Raw genomic sequence first — 25,813 nt, forward strand, 5'->3', positions numbered from 1 at the left:
CCACATGAACTGCTGTGCGAACTGCTGTGCCATGCCCTTGCTGACGCACCATGTCCTGTTTGCCTGCCCTGGTTGCTAGTGCTCCCTTGGGGCTTCTTTTATGCAGGGGAGTGGGGCGGGGCTTGGCCACCGTTGCTCCTGGCCCCGTGCAGGTCTTGTCAGCAGCTGTTGTGTCAGCCACAGGCTCCTGTTGGGTCTCTGCTCCCCCTGAGATTTCCCTGGTTCAGGAAACGCCCCTGTACACCATGCTAGAGCACTCCGCTGCGGATCGTGCTGGCACTGGACCTGCTCACCTCGGCGACTGAGTGCTAGTTTCAGTTACACCATGTTTAAATCTTCTGCTGTTTCTCCTGGCCCTGCCCAGGTCTCATCAGCCATTGTCATGCGAGCTGTGGGCTCCTGGTGCATGTCTTGGCTCCCCCTGAGGTTTCCCCAGTCCAGGAAACCCCCCTGCACACCACACTAGAATGATAAGCTCTGTCCCCTGTTAATGAATGTAACTTCATAGCAACAAACACACTTAGGCTGCAGTCTACTGATTTCAACAAGAAAAGGCTGTATCAAGAGGAAAATTTCCTTTAAAGAGCCTCTATTGTGGAATCCTACTCCTTTTCCTGTGTCAGGGAAGATTTAACTTATTTTCCTGGACTAACTGCAAATGTCATTTTCTCATACCATTTAAGGAGCTGGTTGAGGCTAGAATGAGTAATTTAGTGATGGGGATTTCATAGAATCATAGAACTGTTTAGGTTGGAAAAGACCTTTAAGATCCAACAAGACCTTTAAGTCCAAAAATTATGAGTTTTGCTGTTATGTAGGCAGTTCATTACATGCATTGTGAATTCTATTTTTAAAGATTATATTTAAACTAGGTAAAGCACTTCAAGCTAAGAAGACGTACTTCATATGCAATGAAGTAAAACACATTGTTACCATAGCATATCTTAAACTAAATTAACTTCAGAAGCAGAAGAGTCAACATTCATAGAATAATAGAATGGTTTGGGTTGGAAGGGACCTTTAAGATCACCTAGTTCCAACCCACCTGCCATGGGCAGGTAAACCTCCCACTAGACCAGGTTGCTCAGAGCCCCATCCAGCCTGGCCTTGAACACTTCCAGGGATGGGGCATCCACACCTTCTCCGGGCAACCTGTTCCAGTGCCTCACCACCCTGACACTGAAGAATTTCTTCCTGATATCCAATCTAAATCTACCCTCTTTCAGTTTAAAAACCATTACCCCTCGTCCTATCACTACACTCCCTGATGAACAATCCCTCCCCATCTTTCCTGTAGGCCCCCTTCAGGTACTGGAAGGCCGCTATAAGGTCTCCCCGGAGCCTTCTCTTCTCCAGGCTGAACAGCCCCAGCTCTCTCAGCCTGTCCTCATAGCATAGGTGCTCCAGCCCTCTGATCATCTTCGTGGCCCTCCTCTGGACCCGCTCCAACAGGTCCATGTCTTTCCTGTGCTCAGGGCTCCAGAGCTGGATGCAAAACTCCGGGTGGGGTCTCATGAGAGCAGAGTGGAGGGGCAGAATCACCTCCCTCGACCTGCTGGCCACGGTTCTTTTGATGCAGCCCAGGATGCGGTTGGCCTTCTGGGCTGTGAGTGCACGTCGACGGCTCATGTTGAACTTCTCATCCACCAACACCCCCAAGTCCTTCTCCTCAGGGCTGCTCTCAATCCATTCTCCACCCAGCCTGTATTTGTGCCCGGGATTGCCCCGACTGAGGTGCAGGACCTTGCACTTGGCCTTGTTGAACTTCATGAGGTTTGCACAGGCCCACCTCTCAAGCCTGTCCAGGTCCCTCTGGATGGCATCCCTTCCCTCCAGCGTGTCGACCGCTCCAAACAGCTTGGTGTCGTTGGCAAACTTGCTGAGGGTGCACTCAATCCCGCTGTCCATGTTGCCAACAAAGATGTTAAATAATATCGGTCCCAGTACTGACCCCTGAGGAACTCCAGTCATCGCTGCTTTCTACTTGGACATCGAGCCGCAGACGACAACACTTTGATTGCGACCGTCCAGCCAGTTCCTTATCCACCGAGTGGTCCATCCATCAAATCCATGTCTCTCCAATTTAGAGACCAGGATGTCATGTGGGACAGCGTCAAATGCTTTGCATAAGTCCAGGTAGATGATGTCAGTTGCTCTTCCCTTATCCACCAACACTGTAACCCCGTCTTAGAAGGCCACCACATTTGTCAGGCAAGATTTCCCCTTAGTGAAGCCACGTTGGCTGCCACCGATCACCTCCTTATTTTCCATGTGCCTTAGCAGAGTTTCCAGGGGGATCTGCTCCATGATCTTGCCGGGCACAGAGGTGAGACTGACCGGTCTGTAGTCTCCCGGGTCTTCCTTTTTTCCCTTTTTAAAAATGGGGGTTGCGTTTCCCCTTTTCCAGTCAGCAGGCACTTCACCGGACTGCCATGACTTCTCAAATATGATGGATAGTGGCTTAGTAACTTCATCCACCAGCTCCCTCAGGACCCACAGATGAATCTCATCAGGTCCCATGGACTTGTGCACCTTCAGACTCCTCAGCTGGTCTCAAAACCTGATCTTCTACAGTGGGAGGTTCCTCATTCTCCCAGTCCCTGCCTTTGCCTTCTGTGACTTGGGCGGTGTGGCTAGAGCCCTTGCCGGTGAAGACCGAGGCAAATAAGTCATTCAGTACCTCAGCCTTCTCCAGATCCTGGGTGACCAGGTCTCCTGTTTCATTCCGGAGAGGGCCCACATCTTTCCTAGTCTTGCCTTTACCCCTGACGTACTTATAGAAGTTTTTCTTGTTATCCTTGATGTCCCTGGACAGAGGGCCCAAGTCTTCCCTAGTCTTCCTTTTGTCACTGACATACCTGTAGAAAGCATTCTTGTTGCCCTTGATGTCCCTGGCCAGATTTAACTCTATCTGGGCTTTAGCCTTCCTAACCTGATCCCTGTCTCCTCGGACAATTTCTCTGTATTCCTCCCAGGCTACCTGTCCTTGCTTCCACCCTCTGCAGGCCTCCTTTTTCTGTTTGAGTTTGTCCAGGAGCTCCTTGTTCAGCCATGCAGGCCTCCTGGAGTTTTTGCCCGACTTCCTCTTTGTCAGGATGCATCGCTCCTGAGCTTGGAGGAGGTGATCCTTGAATATTAGCCAGCTTTCTTGGGCCCCTCTTCCTTCCAGGGCTTTATCCCACGGTACTCTGCCAAGCAGATCCCTGAAGAGGCCAAAGCCTGCTCTCCTGAAGTCCAGGACAGTGAGCTTGCTGTGCGCCCTCCTCGCCACCCTAAGGATCTCAAACTCCACCATCACATGGTCACTGCAGCCAAGGCTGCCCTAGAGGGTGACATTCCCCACCAGCCCCTCCTTGTTGGTGAGAACAAGGTCCAGCATGGCACCTCTCCTCGTTGGCTCCTCTATCGCTTGGAGAAGGAAGTTATCGTCGAGGCATTTCAGGAACCTCCAAGAGGGCCAATGCCATCCTGGCTTGTATTAGAAATAGTGTGACCAGCAGAAGGAGGGAGGTGATTGTCCCCCTGTACTCAGCACTGGTGAGGCCACACCTTGAGTACTGTGTCCAGTTCTGGGCACCTCAATACGAGAGAGAGATCGAGGTGCTGGAGCGAGCGCAGAGGAGGGCAACGAAGCTGGTGAAGGGCCTGCAGAATAAATCTTACGAGGAGCGATTGAAGGAGCTGGGACTGTTTAGTTTGAGGAAGAGGACGCTGAGGGGAGACCTCATCGCTCTCTACAACTACTTGAAAGGACATCGTAGAGAGGTTGGTGCTGGTCTCTTCTCACAGGTAATTAGCGATAGAACAAGAGGGAATGGCTTCAAGCTGCAGCAGGGTAGGTTTGGACTGGACATCAGGATAAAATTCTTCCCAGAAAGAGTGGTCAGACACTGGAATAGGCTGCCCAGGGAGGTGGCGGAGTCACCATCCCTGAATGTGTTTAAGACTTGTTTAGATGTGGTGTTAAGGGATATGGTGTAAGGGAGAACTTTGTAGAGTGGGGTTGATGGTTGGACTCGATGATCCCAAGGGTCTTTTCCAACCTAAATGATTCTATGATTTATTATGCCCTGCTGTTTTGTCCCTCCAACAGATATCGGGGTGGTTGAAGTCCCCCATGAGGACCAGGGCTTGTGAACGTGATGCTGCTCCTATCTGTCTATAGAGGGCCTCATTCGCTCGGTCTTCCTAGTCAGGTGGCCTCTAGCAGACCCCCACTGTAATGCTGCAATGTCACCTGTCCCTGCCCTCCCTTTAACCTGTGAGCTCTCCATTGGCTCCTCATCCATCCCCAGGCGGAGCTCCATGCACTCCAGCTGGTCCTTGACATAGAGGGCGACACCCCCTCTTCCTCATCTCCCCTGCCTGTCCTTCCTGAAGAGTCTGTATCCTTCCATTCCAGTACTCCAGTCATAGGAGCCATCCCACCATGTCTCCGCGATGCCAATAAGATCATAGCCTTGCAAGGCGTGTGCATGTCTAACTCCTCTTGTTTGTTCCCCATGCTATGTGCGTTTTCATAGAGGCATTTAAATTGCGCCCCCCCCCCCCCCATGAATCCTTATGGTAGTGAAGTAGAACTATTTTCACAGAATCACAGAATGGTAGGGGTTGGAAGAGACCTTCGGAGACCATCTAGTTCAAACCCCCTGCCAAAGCAGGTTCACCTAGAGCAGGTTGGGCAGGAATGCATCCAGGCGGGTTTTTAATATCTCCATAGAAGGAGACTCCACCACCTCTCTGGGCAGCCTGTGCCAGTGCTCTGCCACCCTCAAAGTAAAGAAGTTTTTCCTCCTGTTGAGATGGAATTTCCTCTGTTCTAGCTTGTGCCCGTTGCCCCTTGTCCTGTCGCTGGGCACCAATGAGAACAGTTTGACCCCATCCTCTTGACACCCACCCTTTAGATATTTATAAGCATTGATGAGGTCCCCTCTCAGTCTTCTCTTCTCCAGGCTAAACAGACCCAGGGCTCTCAGCCTTTCCTCATAAGAGAGGTGCTCCAGTCCCTTGACCATCTTTGTAGCCCTCCACTGGACTCTCTCCAGTAGTTCCCTGTCCTTCTTGAACTGGGGGGCCCAGAACTGGACACAGTACTCCAGATGCGGCTTCACCAGGGCAGAGTAGAGGGGGAGGATGACCTCCCTCGACCTGCTGGCCAAGCTCTTTTTAATGCACCCCAGGAGACCATTGGCCTTCTTGGCCACAAAGGCACATTGCTGCCTCATGGTCAACTTGTTGTCCACCAGGACTCCCAGGTCTCTCCCTGCAGAGCTGCTTTCCAGCAGGTCCGCCCCCAACCTGTACCGGTGCATGGGGTTATTCCTCCCCAGGTGCAGGGCCCTACACTTGCCCTTGTTGAATTTCATAAGGTTCCTCTCCACCCAGCTCTCCAGCCTGTCCAGGTCTCGCTGAATGGCACCACAGCCTTCTGGTGTGTCAGCCACCCCTCCCAGTTTTGTGTCATCAGCAAACTTGCTGAGGGTGCCCTCTGTCCCCTCATCCAGGTCGTTGATGAATATATTGAACAAGACTGGACCCAGTACTGACCCCTGGGGAACACCGCTAGTTACAGGCCTCCAACTAGACTCTGCGCCGCTGATCACAACCCTCTGAGCTCTGCCATTCAGCCAGTTCTCAAACCATCTCACTGTCCACTCATCTAACCCACACTTCCTAAGCTTACCAATGAGGGTGTTATGGGAGACAGTGTCAAAAGCCTTGCTGAAGTCAAGGTAGACAACGTCCCCTGCTCTCCCCTCATCCACCCGGCCAGTCATTCCATTGTAGAAGGCTATCAGATTGGTCAAGCATGATTTCCCCTTGGCGAATCCATGCTGACCACTCCCGATGACCTTCTCTTCCTCCACATGCTTAGAGATGACATCCAGGATGAGCTGTTCCATCACCTTCCCAGGGACGGAGGTGAGGCTGACCGGCCTGTAGTTTCCTGGGTCCTCCTTCTTGCCCTTTTTGAAGACTGGCGTGACATTGCCTTTCCTCCAGTCCTCAGGCACCTCTCCTGTTCTCCAGGACCTTTCAAAGATGATGGAGAGCGGCCCAGCAATAACATCTGCCAGCTCCCTCAGCACTCGTGGGTGCATCCCATCAGGGCCCATGGATTTGTGGGTGTCGAGATTGCCTAAATGATCTCGAATCTGATCCTCCTTGATCGAGGGAGAGTCTTCCTTACTCCAGGCTCACTCTCCTACCTCCAGGGTCTGGGGTTCCTGAGGGCCGACCTTAGCAGTAAAGAATGAAGCAAAGAAGACATTCAGTAACTCCGCCTTCTCTGCACCCTCCATCACCAGGGCACCTACCTCATTCAGCAGCGGGCCCACAGTTTCCCTAGTCTTCCTTTTACTGCTGATTTACTTGAAGAAGCCCTTCTTATTGTCGTTGACATCCCTTGCTAGGTTTAATTCCAAGTAGGCCTTAGCCTTCCTCGCTGCATCCTCTGACAACGTTCCTATACTTCTCCCAAGTGGCCAGTCCCTTTTTCCACATTCTGTAAACTTCTTTCTTCCATCTGAGTTTTTCCAGAAGCTCATCCATGCAGGTTTCCTGCCTCCTTTGCCTGATTTCTTGCTCCTAGGGATGCACTGATCTTGAGCCTGGAGGAAGTGGTGCTTAAATATTAACCAGCTCCCTTGCACCTCCCCTTCCTTCTAGAGCCTTAGCCCATGGGATTCCTCCAAGTAGGTCTTTGAAGAGGCCAAAGCCAGCTCTCCTGAAGTCCAGGGCTGTAATGCTACTTTTTGCCCTGCTTCTTCCACGCAGGATCCTGAACTCCACCATCTCATGGTCACTGCAGCCAAGGCTACCCCCGACTCTCGCACCCCCAACTAGTCCTTCTTTGTTTGTCAGCACAAGGTCCAGCCGTGCACCTCTCCTCGTTGGTTCCTCCACCACCTATGTCAAGAAGTTATCGTCAATGCTCTGCAGAAACCTCCGGGACTGTGCGTGCCTGGCTGTGTTGCCTTTCCAGCAGTGTCTCCCATAGTAGCCTGCCCCTTAATTCTTACCCATAAGCTCTCAACACATTCTTCATCCACCCCTAGGCAGAGCTCGCTGCATTCATAGAATCATAGAATCATTTAGGTTGGAAAAGACCCTTGGGATCATCGAGTCCAACCATCAACCCCACTCTACAAAGGTCTCCCCTACACCATATCCCCTAACACCACATCTAAATGACTCTTAAACACATCCAGGGATGGTGACTCCGCCACCTCCCTGGGCAGCCTATTCCAGTGTCTGACCACTCTTTCTGGGAAGAATTTTATCCTGATGTCCAGTCCAAACCTACCCTGCTGCAGCTTGAAGCCATTCCCTCTTGTTCTATCGCTAATTACCTGTGAGAGGAGACCAGCACCAGCCTCTCTACGATGTCCTTTCAAGTAGTTGTAGAGAGCGATGAGGTCTCCCCTCAGCGTCCTCTTCCTCAAACTAAACAGTCCCAGCTCCTTCAATCGCTCCTCGTAAGATTTATTCTCCAGGCCCTTCACCAGCTTCGTTGCCCTCCTCTGCGCTCGCTCCAGCACCTCGATCTCTCTCTCGTATTGAGGTGCCCAGAACTGGACACAGTACTCAAGGTGTGGCCTCACCAGTGCAGAGTACAGGGGGACAATCACCTCCCTCCTTCTGCTGGTCACACTATTTCTAATACAAGCCAGGGTGCCATTGGCCCTCTTGGCCACCTGGGCACACTGCTGGCTCATGTTCAGCCGCTTGTCAATTAGAACCCCCAGGTCCTTTTCTGCCAGGCAGCTCTCCAGCCACACTTCCCCAAGCCTGTAGCGATGCATGGGGTTGTTGTGGCCCAAGTGCAGGACCCGGCACTTGGCCTTGTTGAAGCTCATCCCGTCAGCATTGGCCCATCGGTCCAATCTATCCAAGTCTCTCTGTAGAGCCTCCCTACCCTCATGCAGATCAACACTCCCGCTTAGCTTCGTGTCATCTGCGAACTTGCTGATGATACACTCTATGTCCTTCTCAAGGTCATCAATAAAGATATTAAACAGAAATGGTCCCAACACTGAGCCCTGAGGGACACCGCTTGTGACCGGCCGCCAGCTGGATTTAACTCCATTGACCACCACTCTTTGGGACCGCCCATCCAGCCAGTGCTTGATCCAGCAGATCGTATGCTCATCCAGGCCATGAGCCGCCGGTTTTTCCATGAGAATTCTATGGGGGACAGTGTCAAATGCTTTTCGAAAGTCTAGGTAGACAATATCCACAGCCTTTCCCTCGGCCAATAATCGGGTCATCTTGTCGTAGAAGGAGATCGGGTTGGTCAGGCAGGACCTGCCTTTCATAAACCCATGCTGACTAGGCCCGATCCCCTGCTTGTCCGTTATATGACTTGTAATGGCACTCAAGATGATCTGCTCCATGACCTTCCCTGCTACCGAGGTCAGACTGACAGGCCTATAGTTTCCCGGATCCTCCTTTCTGCCTTTCTTGTAGATGGGTGCTACGTTTGCTACCCTCCAGGCCATTGGGACCTCCCCAGTTAGCCATGACTTCAGGTAGATCATGGAAAGCGACTTGGCGAGCACGTCTGCCAACTCTTTCAGCACTCTTGGATGTAACCCATCCGGTCCCATAGACTTGTGGGCATCCAAGCGGTGTAGCAGGTCTCTGATCACTTCCTCTTTAATTGTGATGACCTCGTTCAGCTTCCCCTCCCTGTCTCCCAGCTCATGAGGCTGGGTGCCCAGCGAACAGCTCGTTCCACTGCTAAAGACTGAGGCAAAGTAGGCATTGAGCACCTCAGCCTTTTCCTCATCCTTTGTGACTATGTTTCCCTCTGCATCCAATAAGGGAGGGAGATTTTCCCTAACCCTCCTTTTGTTGTTAATGAATTTATAGAAACATTTTTTGTTATCCTTAACGGCTGTAGCTAGGTTGAGCTCTAGCTGCGCTTTGGCTCTCCTAATTTTCTCCCTGCATAGCTGCACTACATCTTTATAGTCTTCATGAGAGACCTGCCCCCTCTTCCAAAGGTCATAGACTCTCCTTTTGTTCTTGAGGTCCAGCCAAAGGTCCCTATTTAGCCAGGCCGGTCTCCTTCCCCGCCTACTTGTTTTTCGGCACACGGGGACAGCCTCCTCCTGTGCCTTTAAGACTTCTCTCTTGAAGTATGTCCAGCCTTCCTGGGCTCCTATATCCTTCGGGGCAGCCTCCCAAGGGATTTTGTCCAGCAGTCTTCTGAACAGGTCAAAGTTTGCCCTCCGGAAGTCTAAGGTGGCAGTTTTACTAACCCCCTCACATAGAGAGCAACTCCACCACCACACCCCCGCTGGCCTGTCTTTCCTGAAAAGGACATAGCCATCCATGACAGCATTCCAGTCATGTGAGCTATCCCACCATGTCTCTGTAATTGCAATGAGAGCACGGCCCTGTGACTGCCCACAGATCTCTAGTTCTTCCTGTTTGTTCCCCATGCTGCGTGCATTGGTGTACAGGCATTTCAGAGAGGCAGTCGAGCATGCAGGTTTCCCTGGAGGGGTGCAAGAGGATCCACCACAGCCATTCACACCCTTGAGGTGGTTGGCCTTCTGGATCTCATCTTGGGAGTCAGCTAAGGAACATTTGTCACTGCTCTGGTTGGCCTGGCTTATTCCCCAGTTGGCCAAGTTGGCGTGAGCGTTGCCACCCTGGACCCCACCCCCCGTGTCCTTCAGTTTAAAGCCCGCTTCACCAAGTTGGACAGCCTGCTGCCAAAGATTCCCTTGCCCCTTCTAGACAGGTGGATCCCATCCCTCTCTAACAGGCCATATTCATCAAAGAATGTCCCATTGTCCTAAAAGCCAAAACCCTCACGACGGCACCAGCCACGTAGCCAGGAGTCGATATGCATTATCCGTCCATTTCTGGCTGTTCCCTTTCCTCTGACTGGTAAAATGGAGGGAAAGATAACTCGGGCACCAATTTTTTTCACTTGCACCCCCAGAGCTTTAAAGTCTTCCTTAGTTCTGCCCAGGTTCCAGCTTGCAGTGTCATTCATGCCCGCATGAAAGAGTAACAATGGGTAGTAGTCCATGTTCTTGACAAGTTGTGGCACCCTCTCGGCAACATCTCAAACCTTAGCTCCCGGGAGGCAGCATACCTCACGTGACTCCCTGTCAGGACGGCAGATGGGCGCCTCAGTTCCCTTTAACAGGGAGCCACCCACTACTAGCACAATGAAGCTGACTTACCAGCTGGAATTCCTTTGTGCTACACTCCAGGTGCTCTCCTACTCACCTGCAACCCTTCTCCAGGCTCTGGGCATCTATTACTGGCACTGGCATCAAACTGGTAGGAGTGGGATGGACTGAGGTCCCCCTCCCCCGGCAACTTTAGTTTAAAGCCCTCTTCATGTGCTTGGCAAGCCTCTGACCAAAGACGCTCTTCCCCTTCTCTGACAGATAGACTCCATCAGCCCCCAGTAGACCTGGTTTCTCAAAGCGAGTCTCTTGGTCTAAGTAGCCGAATGCCTTGCTGTGGCACCAGTCCTGTAACCGTTTGTTGACTTGACAGATTCGACTGATCCTTTCAAACCCCTTTCCTTTGACTGGGAGGACTGATGAAAAAACTACCTGCGCTCCAGAGTCCTTTACCGCCGCTCCCAGGGCTCTGTAGTCCTTGATACTCCTCAGACTGCTCCTGGAGGTATCACTGGTGCCCACGTGAAACAACAGCAGCGGATAATAACCAGTGGACTGTACGAGCCTTGGTAGTCTCTAAGTGACATTCCTGATACGAGCCCCCGGTAAGCAGCACACTTCCCTAGAGAGTGCGTCAGGTCAGCAAATGGGTGCCTCCGTACCTCTTAGAAGAGAGTCACCTACTACTATCACCCGTCGCTTTTTCTTAGTTGCACTGGTTGTTATACAGGGAGCACATCAAGCTGCCTTACTCAGCTCCAACGTCTCTCCTGATGTGCCTGGTCTTTCCTCTTCAGTCTGCAGAGCAGTGAAGCGATTCTGCAAGGGCACCTCAGGCTTCGGGGGAAGTCTCTTCCTCCTCCTGGCCTTTGCCATTGCAAGCATCCATTCTTCTGCATTACTGGCCCCCCTCCCTTCTGTGCGTACCAGTGTGGGAGTTTTTGGTTGTTTGGCTGTGGGCTCTGGGTCCACTGCAGGCTGTGCTTGGAACCAGCTATCTAACTCCTTCTCTGCCTCCCTGATGCTACGCAGCCTCCTCACCACCTCCTCCAGCTCAGCCACCTGCTGCAGCAGGTCCTCCACCTGGGCACACCTTGTGCAAGCAGGTGTGCCAGCTACCCTTGCCCCGGGAGAAAGGTAGAGGCACCTCCTGCAGCCTGAGGTCTGCACTGCAGCCTCTCCCTTCAGCAGCTCCGTCTGGGTGGAAGCATCAGCCACTGCTGGAGTAGATGATGCAGACCCCCCAGCCGGAGCTGCAGCCTTTGCTCCCAGATGAGTGCTCACCATTCTGCCTTGAGGGTCAGGTAGGATGAGTACCCTTGACCTGCGCAGATAGTCACAGGATGCGCCCAGTTGCTGGGTTATGTGTACTCCAAGTCTCCCACTCAGCCGGTAGAATGCCCATCCTTCGAAGAGGCGCCCTCCCTGTGCGCCCTTCCGCACAAACTGCCACACCACGCTCTGTTTGTCCGCTCTGGTCGCTAGCGCTCCCAAGGCTGCTTTTAACAGGCGGGGGGAGGGGGGCGCGGTTGCTCTGGCAATGCCCAAGCCTCATCAGCATCTCTCGCGAGAGCTGCCACCTCCTGGCGGGGCTCTCTGCTACCCAGGCATTTCCTTACCTCAGGAAAAGCCCCCGTGCGCCAAGATCTGCCGCTCTGCTGTGGGTCGGGCCGGCTCTGGAGCAGCTCCCCTCGGCGACCCATACATCAGAGGAATGCCTTAAAAATCAGGGAAGAAGACCAACGTGGCTGAACAGAAAGCTTTGGCTGGAATTCGGTGAAAAAAAGGAGAGTTTATGACCTTTGGAAGAAGGGGTAGGCCACTCAGCAGGACTACAAAGATGTTGTGAGGTTATGCAGGAAGAAAATTAGAAGGGCCAAAGCCCAACTAGAACTTAATCTGGCTACTGCCATAAAAGACAATAAAATTTTTTCCATGAATACATTAGCAGCTAAAGTCACCCACTACTAGCACTCATCGCTGTTTTTTACCATATCTACTGTGCTGCTGGTGCAGGTCCTCCTGGCAGACCTTGCTCCTGGTTGTCTATAGCTGCTAAAGCTTCATACTTGTTTTATGTTTTGATGCCAGAGGGCGTGGGCTGAAGCGTATTCCTGCTTTTGTGGGTCACCAGGGTTCAAGGTGCCTCATTCTCAGTAGTATCCACTACAGGAACATGGTTATGAAACCACCTATCTATCTCTGTCTCAGGTCCTCTGATAATATGCAACCTTTTAACCGTTTCTTTTAATTCAGCGACCTGACATAACAGATCATCGACCTGTGCACACCGTGTGCAAGTAGTTACCTTTCTGCCAGGAGAAGGGTCTGGGCATTCAGTGCAACCTATCACCTTTACTGAATTCTCCCTCCTTACCAATTCCGTCTGGGTGGATGCATCCCACATCCGAGGGGCTCTCTCTGTAGGAACACTGGTTTTAGCTCTGAGGCAAGTGCCCACCATTTTGGCAGAGAACTTGAGCACTTCCCTGGGCTGTGGACCAACAAGCAGGGTGCAGGGCCTTCCTGCCTGCGCTTCCGTGCAAACTGTCGCTAGCGCTCCATAGGGCCACTTAAATCTCCCGCGGTTGCTTCTGGCAACGCCCCCTCCACCACATCAGCCTCGCTTGCGAGTGCTGCTGGCTCCTGGCGGGGCTCTCTGCTCTTCCTCGGGTTTCCCTGGCTCCGGGAACCCCCTGTCCGCCTCGATCTAGCACCCAGCCATGGAATTTACCATTTCCGCCGCTGTATTCCTCGCTGATATACACTGCTGTTACTCCCACCCCGCCAGCCGTACCGGCACAAGCCACTCCAGCCTCAACAATGACCACTGCCGCTCACTACTCCAGCTGCTCCGACAACGGGTACCGCTGCTACTCAAACTCCATCAGTACCAGCACAAGTTGCTCTGGTGACCAGGAAGCAGAAAAGGAGGTCAGCTCGTTCCCCTGCCCCTTATGACAAAGACCAGATAAAGACAGATACCATGGGGGAGAATTCTTCTGATGAAGATCTGGGAAAGGGTCCTTCTCAAGCAGATCAGTGAGAGAGTCCTTCTCGGGCAGCATCAGCGCAGGAGGAGGAATTAGATGCAGAGGTAATCGTTAAATCCTTCTCTATGAAGGACTTGTGAAATATGAGAAGGTGAGACACTTATCTCCTGATTGCTCCGGTACTGGGATAATGGGGCTGATACCATAGACTTAGAAGGTAGAGAAGCTAGGCAGATGGGAAATCTGGCCAGAGAAGGAGGTATCGATAAAGTGATTGGGAGAAAGTCAAACACTCTGAATCTCTGGAGGTATCTGGTGTCAGCCGTAAAGTGCAGGTACCCCTTTAAGAATGATATAAAATGCCGCCCGAGCAAATGGACCACCATGGAGAAAGGCATCAAGTACCTGAGGGAATTGGCTGTGCAAGAGGTGATTTATGGTGCCTGGCGAGTGAATGTAGACCCTGATGAAATGCCATGCAAACGACCTATGTTGCGGAAGTTTGTGCAGAGTGCACCACCAATGTATTCCCACACATTGTCGACAATGGTCTGGGGAGGATCTGATGCCAACACACCAACTACAAATGAAGTGGCTAACAGAGTATGACAGTATGAAGACAGTCTTCCTCGTCCCTTCACTGTGGCAGCCATGGAAAAAATGACTGAGAAAATCGAGAAAATGACTGAGAAAATGACCAAGAAAACGGCTGAGAAAATGGCTAAGAAAAATGAGAAACTCCTTGATAAACTGTCCAAGATGAAGGAAAGATCCCACTCTTCCCCCGCATGGACCCCCGTTGCAGCCGTTAGGAGAAGCGCCCTCCTTTGAGACCGGCTCAAGAGAAACAGAACATGCTACGAGATATCATATCCTGTGGTGTTGCCTCTGCGATTACGGAGAGGACATGAGGAAGTGGGATTGACAACCTACCTCAGCCCTACAGGCACGAGTAAGCGAGTTGCAAGGTAAAACAGATAGGAGAAAGAATTCTTCCAGGAGGATGGCTGCTCTGGTCTACGGTGAGCGATTCTCTGGTCCGGGTAGGAACTCATCTGCTAATCATGGGTACTGTGCTCAATATTAGAGGAGCCTCTAATATCCAGGCAGGAGGAGGAGAGGGACAACCGAGTTTATTGGACTGTGTGGATTCGTTGGCCTGGCACATTAGAGCCACAAAAGTATGAAGCCCTGGTGGACACTAGTGTACAGCGCACCCTAATGCCATCAAATTATAAAGGGACAGAATCTCTCACTATTTCTGGAGTGACGGGGGGGTCTCAAGAACTGAACTCAAGTACTGGAGGCCAAAGTGAGCCTAACTGGGAATAAATGGGAGAAGCATCCAATTGTGACTGGCTCCATGCATCCTTGGCATAGATTACCTCAGGAGAGGGTATTTTAAGGACCCAAAAGGGTACCGCTGGGCCTTTGGCATAGCTGCTTTGGAGACGGAGGAAGTTAAACAGTTGTCTACCTTGCCTGGTCTCTCGGAGGACTCTTCTGTTGTGGGGTTGTTGAGGGCTGAAGAACAGCAGGCGCCGATTGCTACCACAGCGGTGCATCGGCGGCAATATCGCACTAACTGAGACTCTCCGATTCCCATCCATAAGCTGATTCGTCACCTAGAGGCTCAAGGAGTGATCAGCAAGACTCGCTCACCCTTTAACAGTCCCATATGGCCGGTGCGAAAATCTAATGGAGAGTGGAGGCTAACTGTAGACTACCGTGGCCTGAATGAAGTCATGCCACCGCTGAGCGCTGCCGTGCCGGACATGCTAGAACTGCAGTACGAACTGGAGTCCAAGGCAGCCAAGTGGTATGCCACAGCTGATATAGCTAACGCATTCTTCTCAGTCCCTTTGGCAGCAGAGTGCAGGCCACAGTTTGCTTTCACCTGGAGAGGCATCCAGTACACCTGGCATCGACTGCCCCAGGGGTGGAAACACAGCCCCACCGTTTGCCATGGACTGATCCAGACTGCACTGGAACAGGGTGAAGCTCCAGAACATCTGCAATACGTCGATGACATCATCATATGGGGAAACACAGCAGAAGTAGTTTTCAAGAAAGGTAAGAAAATAATCAAGATTCTTTTGAAAGCAGGTTTTGCCATAAAAAGAGGTAAGGTCAAGGGACCTGCATGAGACATCCAGTTCTTGGGAATTAAGTGCCAAGATGGGCGTCGTCAGATCCCAATGGATGTGATTAATAAAATAACATCTATGTCCCCATCTACTAACAAAAAGGAAACACAAGCCTTCTTAGGCGTTGTGGGTTTCTGGAGAATGCACGTTCCAGGTTATAGTCAGATTGTGAAACCTCTCTATGAAGTGACTCGAAAGAAGAATGATTTTAAATGGGGCCCTGAGCAACAACAAAGTTTTGAACAGATTAAACAAGAGATTGTGCGTGCAGTAGCCCTTGGACCAGTCCGAACAGGATGGGACGTTAAAAATGTGCTCTACGCGGCAGTCGGAGACAGTGGCCCTACCTGGAGCCTCTGGCAGAAAGCACCAGGGGAGACTCGAGGTTGACCCCTGGGATTCTGGAGTCGGGGATACAGAGGATCTGAAGCCAACTATACCCCAACTGAGAAAGAAATCTTGGCAGCATATGAAGGAGTTAGAGCTGCTTTGAAAGTAACTGGTACTGAAGTGCAGCTCCTCCTGGTGCACCGATTACCAGTACTGGGCCGGATGTTCAAGGGTGAAGTTCCTTCTACTCATCATGCCACCGATGCTACCTGGAGTAAGTGGGTTGCATTAATCACGCAGCGAGCTTGAATAGGAAACCCAAATCGTCCAGGAATTCTGGAAGTGATCACAAAGTGGCCAGAAGGCAGAGACTTCACAATGCCACCAGAAGAGGTGGTGACATGTGCTGAAGAAGCCCCACCATATAATGAACTCAGATAATGAGAAACAGTATGCTCTGTTCACTGATGGGTCTTGTCGTATTGCAGGAAAACATTGGAGGTGGAAAGCTGCTGTATGGAGTCCTACATGACGAGCTGCAGAAGCCACTGAAGGACAAGGTGAATCGAGTCAATTTGCAGAGGTAAAAGCCATCCAGCTGGCCTTAGGCATTGCTGAACGAGAAAAGTGGCCAGTACACTTTACTGACTCATGGATGGTGGCTAATGCTCTGTGGGGGCAGTTATAGCAGTGGAAGCAGAGCAACTGGCAGCACAGAGGTAAACCCATCTGGGCTGCTGAATTGTGGCAAGATATTGCTGACCGGCTAGGGAAACTAGTCGTGAAGGTACCTCATGTAGATGCCCATGTACCCATGAGTCATGCCACTGAGGAACATCGAAACAATCAGCATGTGGATCAGGCTGCTAAGACTTTGCAGGCAGATTTGGACTGGGAACATAAAGGTGAACTATTTTTAGCTCAGTGGGCCCATGACACCTCAGGTCATCAAAGAAGGGATGCAACATATAAATGTGCCCGTGACCGAGGGGTGGATTTAACCATGGACGCTATTGCGCAGGTTATCCACACTTGTGAAACATGCGCTGAAATTGAGCAAGCTAAATGGTTAAAACCTTTGTGGTATGGGGGACGACGGCTGAAATATAAATCTGGGGAGGCCTGGCAAATTGACTACATCACACTCCCTCAAACCCGCGAGGGGAAGCGCTACATGCTTACAATGGTGGAAGCAACTACCGTCTGGTTGGAAATCTATGCCGTGCCCCATGCCACTGCCTGGAATAACATCCTGGGCCTTGAAAGGCAAGTCTTGTGGCGACAATAAAATTTTTTTCCATGAATACATTAGCAGCTAAAGGAGGGCTAAGGAGAACCTCCATCCTCTATAGGATGCAGTTGGAAACATAGCGACAAAGGATGAGGAAAAGGCTGAGGTACTTAATGCCTTCTTTGCCTCAGTCTTTAGGAGTAGGACCAGTTGTTCCCTGAGTACCCAGCCCGCTGAGCTAGCAGATAGGGGCGGGGAGCAGAATGAAGCCCCCATAATCCAAAGGGAGATGGTGAGGGACCTTCTACAACACCTGGACATGCACAAGTCTATGGGGCCAGATGGGATCCACCCGAGGGTACTGAGGGAGCTGGCGGAAGTGCTCACTGAGCCACTTTTCATCATTTACCAGCAGTCCTGGCTAAGCGGGGAGGTCCCAGTTGACTGGCATCTAGCAAATGGGATGCCCATCTACAAGAAGGGCCAGAAGGAGGATCCGGGGAACTACAGGGCTGTCAGTCTGACCTCGGTGCCTGGGATGGTCATGGAACAGATCATTCTGAGTGCCATTATGTGGCACATGCAAGACAACCAGGTGATCAGGCCCAGTCAGCATGGGTTCATGAAAGGCAGGTCCTGCTTGACTAACCTGACCTCCTTCTATGACAAAGTGACCTGCTTAGTGGATGAGGGAAAGGCTGTGAATGTTGTTTACCAGGACTTTAGTAAAGCATTTGACACCATTCCCCACAGCATTCTCCTGGAGAAACTGACTGCCCATGGCTTGGACGGGTGTACTCTTCGCTGGGTAAGAATCTGGCTGGGCCCAAAGAGTTGTGGTGAATGGAGTTAAATCCCGTCACAAGTGGTGTTCCCTAGGGATCGGTATTGGGGCCGGTTCTCTTCAATATCTTTATCAATGATCTGGATGAGGGGATCGAGTGCACCCTCAGTAAGTTTTGCAGACGACACCAAGTTAGGCGGGACTGTTGACCTGCTTGAGGGTAGAAAGGCTCTGCAGAGGGATCTGGACAGGCTGGATTGATGGGCCGAGGCCAATGGCTTGAGGTTCAACAAGGGCAAGTGCCGGGTCCTGCACTTGGGTCACAACAACCCCATGCAATGCTTCATCCTGGGAGCTCAATACAGTTTTATATATATTGTATGTATTTCATGATTTTCTTTTTGTTTTATTAATATTTTCATTAAAGTACTTTAGTTTCTTTTTTAAACTCAGAAGTCTCTTTTCTCTCTCATCCTTCTCTCCCCGAACGGAGATGCTCTCCCTTCTCTGAAGGGGAGAGAAATAGAAGAGACTATCTGTCGTTCGTTTTAGTGGCCAGCCCAGCCCAAACCATGACAAAAATGTATCAGTGTTTCCACTGAATGCTGCAGCTCTCTATACATTGATACTACTCAGAAGAAAAAAAGAAAAAAAGCACTCTACAAGAGGACTAATAGGCGTTAGTGTTATGTGACCTTTATTGCCAACTAGTTTGCCAAGGAGAGTTCACTCATTTGCTCTCTTCTGAGAGGAATACACAGAGTTTAAGGCATTTGCATCCATGTTCTCAACATGCTCTTACCTGATCATGAATGTCAACCATCACTCTGTTCTGCTGTGGCGGGTGAGCAGCTGGGTGCAACATACGATGGGATATATTTGGAGGATTAAAGCCTTGGGGCTCTTCTATTGCCTGCTGCTGTCCATAGGAGAGATGGTGATAGTTTTCATCCTGGCTAACAGAATTGTGTCGAGACAGATGATCCCTTCTTGCTCTCTGACGGTGGACAGGAGGACTAAAAACACATCAAGAAAAAGATGAAAGATCACATTAAGAAGGGTTTGTGGCACTTATAACTAGAAGCACAAAGAACTCAATAGTAAGGATATTTTTACATGGGAAAGTTTTGCTAGGTGTCATGGTTTCAGTTGGGATAGAGTTAACTTATTAAACTGTCTTTATCTCAACCTATGAGTTTTCTCACTTTTACTCTTCTGCTTCTCTTCCCCATCCCAACTGGGGGAGTGAGTGAGCAGCTGCGTGGTCCTAGCTGCTGCCTGGAGTTAAACCATGACACTAGGCCAGGCGTGTAAGCTTGTCATACAATCTCTCATTGAGAAAATTTCTGAAAGCCCTAACACAGATGCTTATTTCAGTATGAGCACTTGAGCATAGCTTAATACAAGAGAGGAAAGCAGAGGAAGCATTTTTATAGAAATATTACCTTCACAAAACTTGTTAAAAGGACATTTGAGCACTTGATTCACAGAATCACAGAATGGTTGAGGTTGAAAGGGTCCTCTGGAGGTCTTCTTGTCCAATCCCCCTGCTCAAGCAGGACCACCAAAAGCCGGTTGCCCAGGACCATGTCCAGATGGCTTTTGCATTATCTCCAAGGAGGGAGATAATAAGATAAGGAGTAATAAGATAACCCATCCCCTTTGCCTTCTGTTTTTTAGGAAAATAAATTATTAAGAAAAAAAATAGCTAAGAAAAAAAAAATAGTTCTCAGTCTTTTCTTGTATGCCATGGACTCCAGCCCCCTGATCATCCTGGTGTTCCTCCACTGGATTCGTTTCAGTATTTTCAATGTCTGTCTTGTAATGAGGAGCCCCAAAATGCAACAGTACTCCAGATGCAGGCTCAAAAGTACCAAATAGAGGAGAATAATCACTTCCCTCACCCTGCTGGCTACGTTCTTGCTAATACAGCCCAGTATTTGGTTGGCCGCCTTTGCTGCAGGGGCATACTGCTGACTTATGTTCAAATTGTTTTCTACTAGTACCCCTAGATGTTTTTATGCAAAGTTTTTTGTAGCCAGTTGCCCCCTAGCCTGTTGTGTTGAATGGGACTATTCCATGCACTTTGTCTTTGTTGGTTTTCATGAGGTTCCTGTCAGGCCACTTCTCTAGCCTGTCAAGGTCCCTCCAAATAGCAACCCTGCCCTCCGGCACAGCAACTGCTTCCCCTGTTGCACAAAGGATTATGATACAGACTTGCATACACAAAGAATTGTTCGCAGGGTCTGTAGCTGATGATATACATTGACTCTAGTGGTAAAAATACCTTTTTGGGGGCAGGGGAGGAAGGAGAGAGAAAAGGGAAAAGGAAACTAGCTAGCAAGGGCCAGTTGGTGTCCACCAGGACTCCCAGGTCCTTTTCCGCTGAGCTGCTTTCCAGCCATTTAGTCCTCAGCATGTACTGGTGCATGGGGTTATTCCTCCCCAGATGCAGGACTTTGCACTTCCCCTTGTTGAACTAAAGGTTCAGTAACCTTAAACCCCCTTGTTTTAGGGTTGTTTTAACCCTAAAACCCTTTAGGGGTTGCAACCCCCTTGTTTGCAACCCTAAAAGCAAGAATGTAAATTTCAGTAGACTTCCACATATTTACATTACTTGTGTGCTTCACAAAAATTATCTTTAATCATCTTTAGAGGCTCCTAACGTGTTGCAACTGTGGTAATATTTCTATTTTACAATGGGTAACTCACATTAAAACCAACTGAAGCTAGCACATCTGCTTATTTTGAGTAAACAATTTAGAGACTTGGTATTTGACAATGTACTCATGAGGCACACAATTAATAACTTGTCCACAAAAAAAAAGTGGACGAAGTGACTTCCATGGCATTTCTCATAAATTTTGCAGTAGAACAAACTAAGTAGAGACCATCCCACAGTGCCCTGCTTGATTCCACAACATGCCTTCCAATCTCCACAAATGAATAAATTATCCATTGCACATAGAATCGTTCAAGTTATACGGGATTTAGTGCTGCCCTGGGTATAGGCTCAATGAGCCAAACTGCAGGAAAGAAACAGAAAGGGTCTGCGAACACTAGAGCACATCCTTTCCAACACAGCCTGGAAGAGAATGCAAGATTCTCAGCTTTCATCATTCCTTTTGCCATTATCAAACCACCCTGAAACCTATTGGCAACTCGCTATATAACCCTGACATTTCTCAAGCTGCACCCAGTTTCGCTACTGAAGGTGGGGGAATGGAGAAGGAGGATACTACCACCGTTGTTCAGATGCTATTGTATCATAGTCTGTCTTAGATTACTCATAGTCATAGATTGTATCATTGTCCCTCTCTGCTTTATTAGTATGATCTACCTGTTCAGTATTTTGGATTAGGACAATTTTCTTTCCTCTGCGTGATTCTAATCCTAGAGCAGATAATACTTAAGGCAGTAGACATTCTTTTTTCCTTGGAATATTCTAATTATAGCTTTAAAGCTGCTATTTCCTACTAAAAAAAAAAAAGACTTCTGATGCATACACATGCTCTGAATGCTTTTAATATAAAACATATATGCAAGGACTTATGTTTACAAGAATTGTCGGTTGATGCAAATGCAGACCCACCCTCAGTGAAGGAAGAGTTGGTATGTGAACTATTACAGGAGCTTGACCCCTACAAATCGACGGGCCCTGACAATATCCACACAAAGGTGTTAAGAGAGCTGGCTGACGTCATTGCGAGGTTGCTCTTAATCTTTGAGAAGTCGTGGAGATTGGGGAGTGTCCTAGAAGACTGGAAGAAGGTAATGTCACCCTCGTCTACAAGAAGGAGCATCCAGGAAATTATATGTCCATCAGTCTTACTTCAGTCCCTGGAAAAGTTATGGAATGAATCCTCCCGGGGGCTATCACAAGTCAAATGAAGCAAGGCTGATTGCCTTCTATGACAAAGTAACCTGCTCGGTTGATGTGGGGCGAGTGGTGGACATTGTCTACATGGATTTCTCCAAGGCTTTCAACATGGTTTCCCACAGCCTCCTCCTAGAGAAACCAATGCATCATGGTCTAGACAAGTGGTCTGTGTGGTGGGTGGGGAGCTGGCTGACAGGCCACACCCAGAAGGTGGTGGTAAATAGCTCTTTTTCAAACTGACAACGTGTCACAAGTGGGGTCCCCCAGGGATTGATATTGGGCCCAATGCTGTTTAATATCTTCATAAGTGGTCTGGATGATGGGATCAAGTGTACCCTGATGAAGTTTGCCGATGATACCAAACTAAGTGGGGAAGTGGCCGCTTTGGAAGTGAGAGCCACCCTGCAGGAAGACCTGGATAGGCTGGAAGAGTGGACTAACAAGAACCTTATAAAGTTTAACAAGGACCAGTGTAAGGTCTTGCACCTGGGAAAACATAATCCAGGAGTGCAGCACAGGCTGGGATCTACCCGGCTGGGGACCAGCTCTGTGGAAAGGGACCTGGGGGTCCTGGTGGACAACAAGCTCAATATGAGTGAACAGTGTGCTGCAGCGGCAAAGCAAGCCAACAGGATGCTGGGTTGCATCAACAAGGGCATCACCAGCAGAGATAAAGAAGTCATTATCCCACTCTACTCATTGCTTGTCAGGCCACACCTGGAATCCTGTGTTCAGTTTTGGTCCCCGCTGTGCAAAAAAGATGTGGACAGGCTGGAGAGGGTCCAGAGAAGGGCCACAAAGATGATCAAAGGAGTGGGAAGCCTGCCATATGAGGAAAGGCTGAGAGAACTGTGTTTGTTCAGCCTTGAGAAAAGAAGGCTTAGGGGAGACCTTATCACCACGTTCCAGTATTTAAAGGGTGGCTACAAAGAAGACGGAGACTCCCTTTTTACAAGGAGTCACATGGAAAAGACGAGGGGTAATGGGTACAAGTTACTCCTGGGGAGATTCTGATTGGACACAAGAGGAACATTTTTCACAATGAGAACAATCAGCCGTTGGAATAATCTCCCCAGGGAAGTGGTGGATTCCCCAACATTGGAGACTTTTAAGATTCGGCTGGACAGGGTTCTGAGTCATCTTGTCTAGACCGTGCTTTTGCCAAGAAAGGTTGGACCAGATGATCCTTGAGGTCCCTTCCAGCCTGGTATTCTATGATTCTATGATTTTTTCTTCCAAACACTGTGCTACAGAACCAGTGGTACAGAATCAGTAAGCGACAGTCCCTGGCACCCAAAATCATTTACAGTCTAAAAACGGTGATGTGTCCAGCTGAGTTAAAGTGGGTCAGATGGAAGCAGACAGAAGAACACATAGTATGATCTTTAGGCAGGAACAGCCATCACAAGCTGTCCATAACTGAAGAGCCTTGATGTCAGCGTTCTCTAAGGTAATTTCTTTGAAGCAGCAACTTTTTGAACACCCTTACTCTTTTGAACTGAAATTACTATTATGGCAAAGAAGAAAGGAAGAACAAGTGTAAAATGCAGCATAGCATAGCAAAGGGACAGAAGTCCCTACTTTCCAGTGACTGGTAGAAAGAAAATGGAGTTGTACTTTTTGGTTCCACGCATGCACCTGTTGTGCTTACAATACAAAAAACTTCTGAATCAAAGCACAATCAAATTGGGACAGCATCTTCTACAGATTCAAATTAAAAAGCAGAACAAAAGAGAATGTCTTCACATTTCATTTTTTAGTGTTTAGTATAAGACTTACTTGCCAGCTGTCCACAGCAAAAGAGCTTTAGAACAGTCTCTGGTCAGAGCAAACAAAGAATTTGTCCTATGGCAAGAATTTGTCCTATGGTGATGGAGAACCAACCTGGACATTGGAATGTACAACTGACTTGGAACGTACATTCTCAAGAAGAAAGGCAACTTGACCTCACTTATAAGCAGTATTATGTAAAACTCTATTAAGGCTATCTTCAACTCTATTAAGGCTATCTTCTTAATGCAATATGTATTTGCTTATCATGAATCTGAAAATCCCAACTGAAAATAGGGCCTCATTTTACTAGGCAGAGCCCCAGTCGAGCCCCACGTTGGGCGCCAATAAATCTGTCGTGGTTCGGGCTGGGCTGGACGCTAAACAAATGACAGATGCTCTCTTTACCTCTCTCTTTCCCTTCACTTCTGTGAAAGAAAGATAATACTATCAAAATAATATCAAGAAAGAAAATAACGAAGTATATACAATGTATACAAAACCAATATCGAGCTCCTGGGATGACAATCATGTCACCAGCAGGCACTGGGAAAGCCCCAGACTGGACTCAGCGATGGACGGGAGCTGAATTCAGGAGCTGGATTCAGGAACGCACGGATCAGGATCAAAGGCAGATGAACAGACAGAGTCCTCCTCAGATGCTGGCCATTGAAGAAAGAGGCTGAGCCCTTTGATCCCTCAGCTTTTATACTGAGCATGGGGCAGATGTGACGGAATACCCTGGTGGTCAGTTTTGGGTCGTCTGTCCTGTCCGCTCCTCCCCGCAGGTGCGACCCCTCTATGCTCTTCCGCTTCCGACCCTCTAACTTGGTACATAACAAAGGTAGCTGACCTTAGTTGTTATAGCAATAAGTATAAGCAAGAACCTCCCTGCATACCATTCCTTGGGATTCACTGTAAACATCAGGCCTTATCACTCTGGAAGCAGACACTGTCTGAAGAATATGCCGTTAATTTCAGAACGTGCAGTTAGTTAGAAAAGACTTAACTGAAAAGTAAAATTACTGAAAAGAAAAATGTTTCTGCTTTACCTCAAACCAGGACAATGGTACAGAAATCTCTGATCAAAAGAGCTTATAGTATAAACAGTAATCCAAATAACAGAAAAAAAAATTCCAGATAATAAAGACCCTACAGAAATCCAGTGCAAAACATGGCAAAGATGCAGGCTGTGTCTACATTAGCAAGAAGTATGGACCAATAGAAGTGAATCTCTAGAGCAAACCAGTTGGCAATGAGTACCCGATATCCACCCTATACACATTTCAGGAAACTAGAACTGAATGCCCATTTACAGCTGGAGTACATCTTCCAGTTCAGCTTTAACTGAAAAGAATCCAGTTCATGAGGTCCAAGATCAGTCCACAATAGGAACCAATTCATGATAAGCAGCAACAATAAGGAAATTTGCTTTGAATAATCCCAACTAAAACATTAATAAGATTGGTGGCAGTCTGGGCTGCAGTGACCATGCCCTGGTGGAATTCATGATCTGGAGGGATATTGCCTGCCTTAGGGGCAGGCAAATATGAGGGACACTGTTGTGGGTGTTTATTACAGGCCACCTGATCAGGATGGGGAAGCTGATGAGGCTTTCTACAGACAGCTGAAGGTAGCCTCACAATCGCAGGCCTTGGTTCTCATGGGGGACTTCAATCACCCCGATGTCTGCTGGGAAGACCACACAGCCAGGCATGCACAGTCCAGGAGGCTCCTCCAGTGCATTGATGGTAGCTTTTTGACACAGGTGGTGCAGGAGCCAACAAGGAGAGGAGCACTCCTGGACCTGGTACTGACAAACACAGGGGGACTGGTGGAGGACATGAAGGTTGGGGGCACCCTAGGTTGTAGTGATCATGAAATGATAGAGTTCAGGATCATGGGTACTACGCACAAAACAACAAGAAGTAAAATTACAACCTTGGACTTCAGGGGGGCTAACTTTGACCTCTTCAAGAAACTGATTGGAGACATCCTGTGGGCTAGGGCTCTGGAAGGCAAAGGGGCTCAAGAGAGCTGGTTGGTATTCAAAGACCACTTCCTCCAAGCTCAGGATCGGTGCATCCCTAAGAGAAAGAAATCGGCCAAGGGACGCAGGAGACCTGCATGGTTGAGCAGGGAGCTTCTGAAAAAGCTCAAGTGGAAGAAGGAAGTTTACAGTAAGTGGAAGAAGGGACTAACCCCTTGGAAGGATTACAAGAATGCTGCCAGAGCGTGCAGGGATGAAACAAGGAAAGCCAAGGCCGCCTTGGAATTAAACCTGGCCAGGGATGTCAAGCTCAATAGGGAGGGCTTCTACAAGTATATTGGAGGCAAAAGGAAGACCAGAGAAGTTGTGGGCCCACTGTTGAATGAGACAGGACCCATGGTGACGGAGGATGCAGAGAAGGCGGAGTTACTGAATGCCTTCTTTGCTTCGGTCTTTACTGCTCGGCCCAGCCCTCAGGAGTCCCAGACACTGGGGGAAGTAACGGGGAAAGAAGAAGAATTCCCTTGGGTTGAG

At 49.3% G+C, this 25,813-nt stretch overlaps 1 protein-coding gene across 3 annotated transcripts in view; it reads right to left on the reverse strand.

Moving 5' to 3' along the window:
- Positions 1-25,813, reverse strand: part of LOC128902039 (E3 ubiquitin-protein ligase RNF38-like) — a 251,879-nt gene that overhangs the window by 54,951 nt on the left and 171,115 nt on the right. For all 3 annotated transcript variants that reach the window (XM_054184362.1, XM_054184364.1, XM_054184363.1), the window contains one exon: positions 18,442-18,655. In XM_054184362.1, coding sequence (XP_054040337.1) covers positions 18,442-18,655 — 214 coding nt within the window. The remainder of the gene's footprint in view (positions 1-18,441; positions 18,656-25,813) is intronic.

Source organism: Rissa tridactyla, chromosome W (assembly GCF_028500815.1).
Source record: "Rissa tridactyla isolate bRisTri1 chromosome W, bRisTri1.patW.cur.20221130, whole genome shotgun sequence".
In the NCBI taxonomy this organism is placed as follows: domain Eukaryota; kingdom Metazoa; phylum Chordata; class Aves; order Charadriiformes; family Laridae; genus Rissa; species Rissa tridactyla.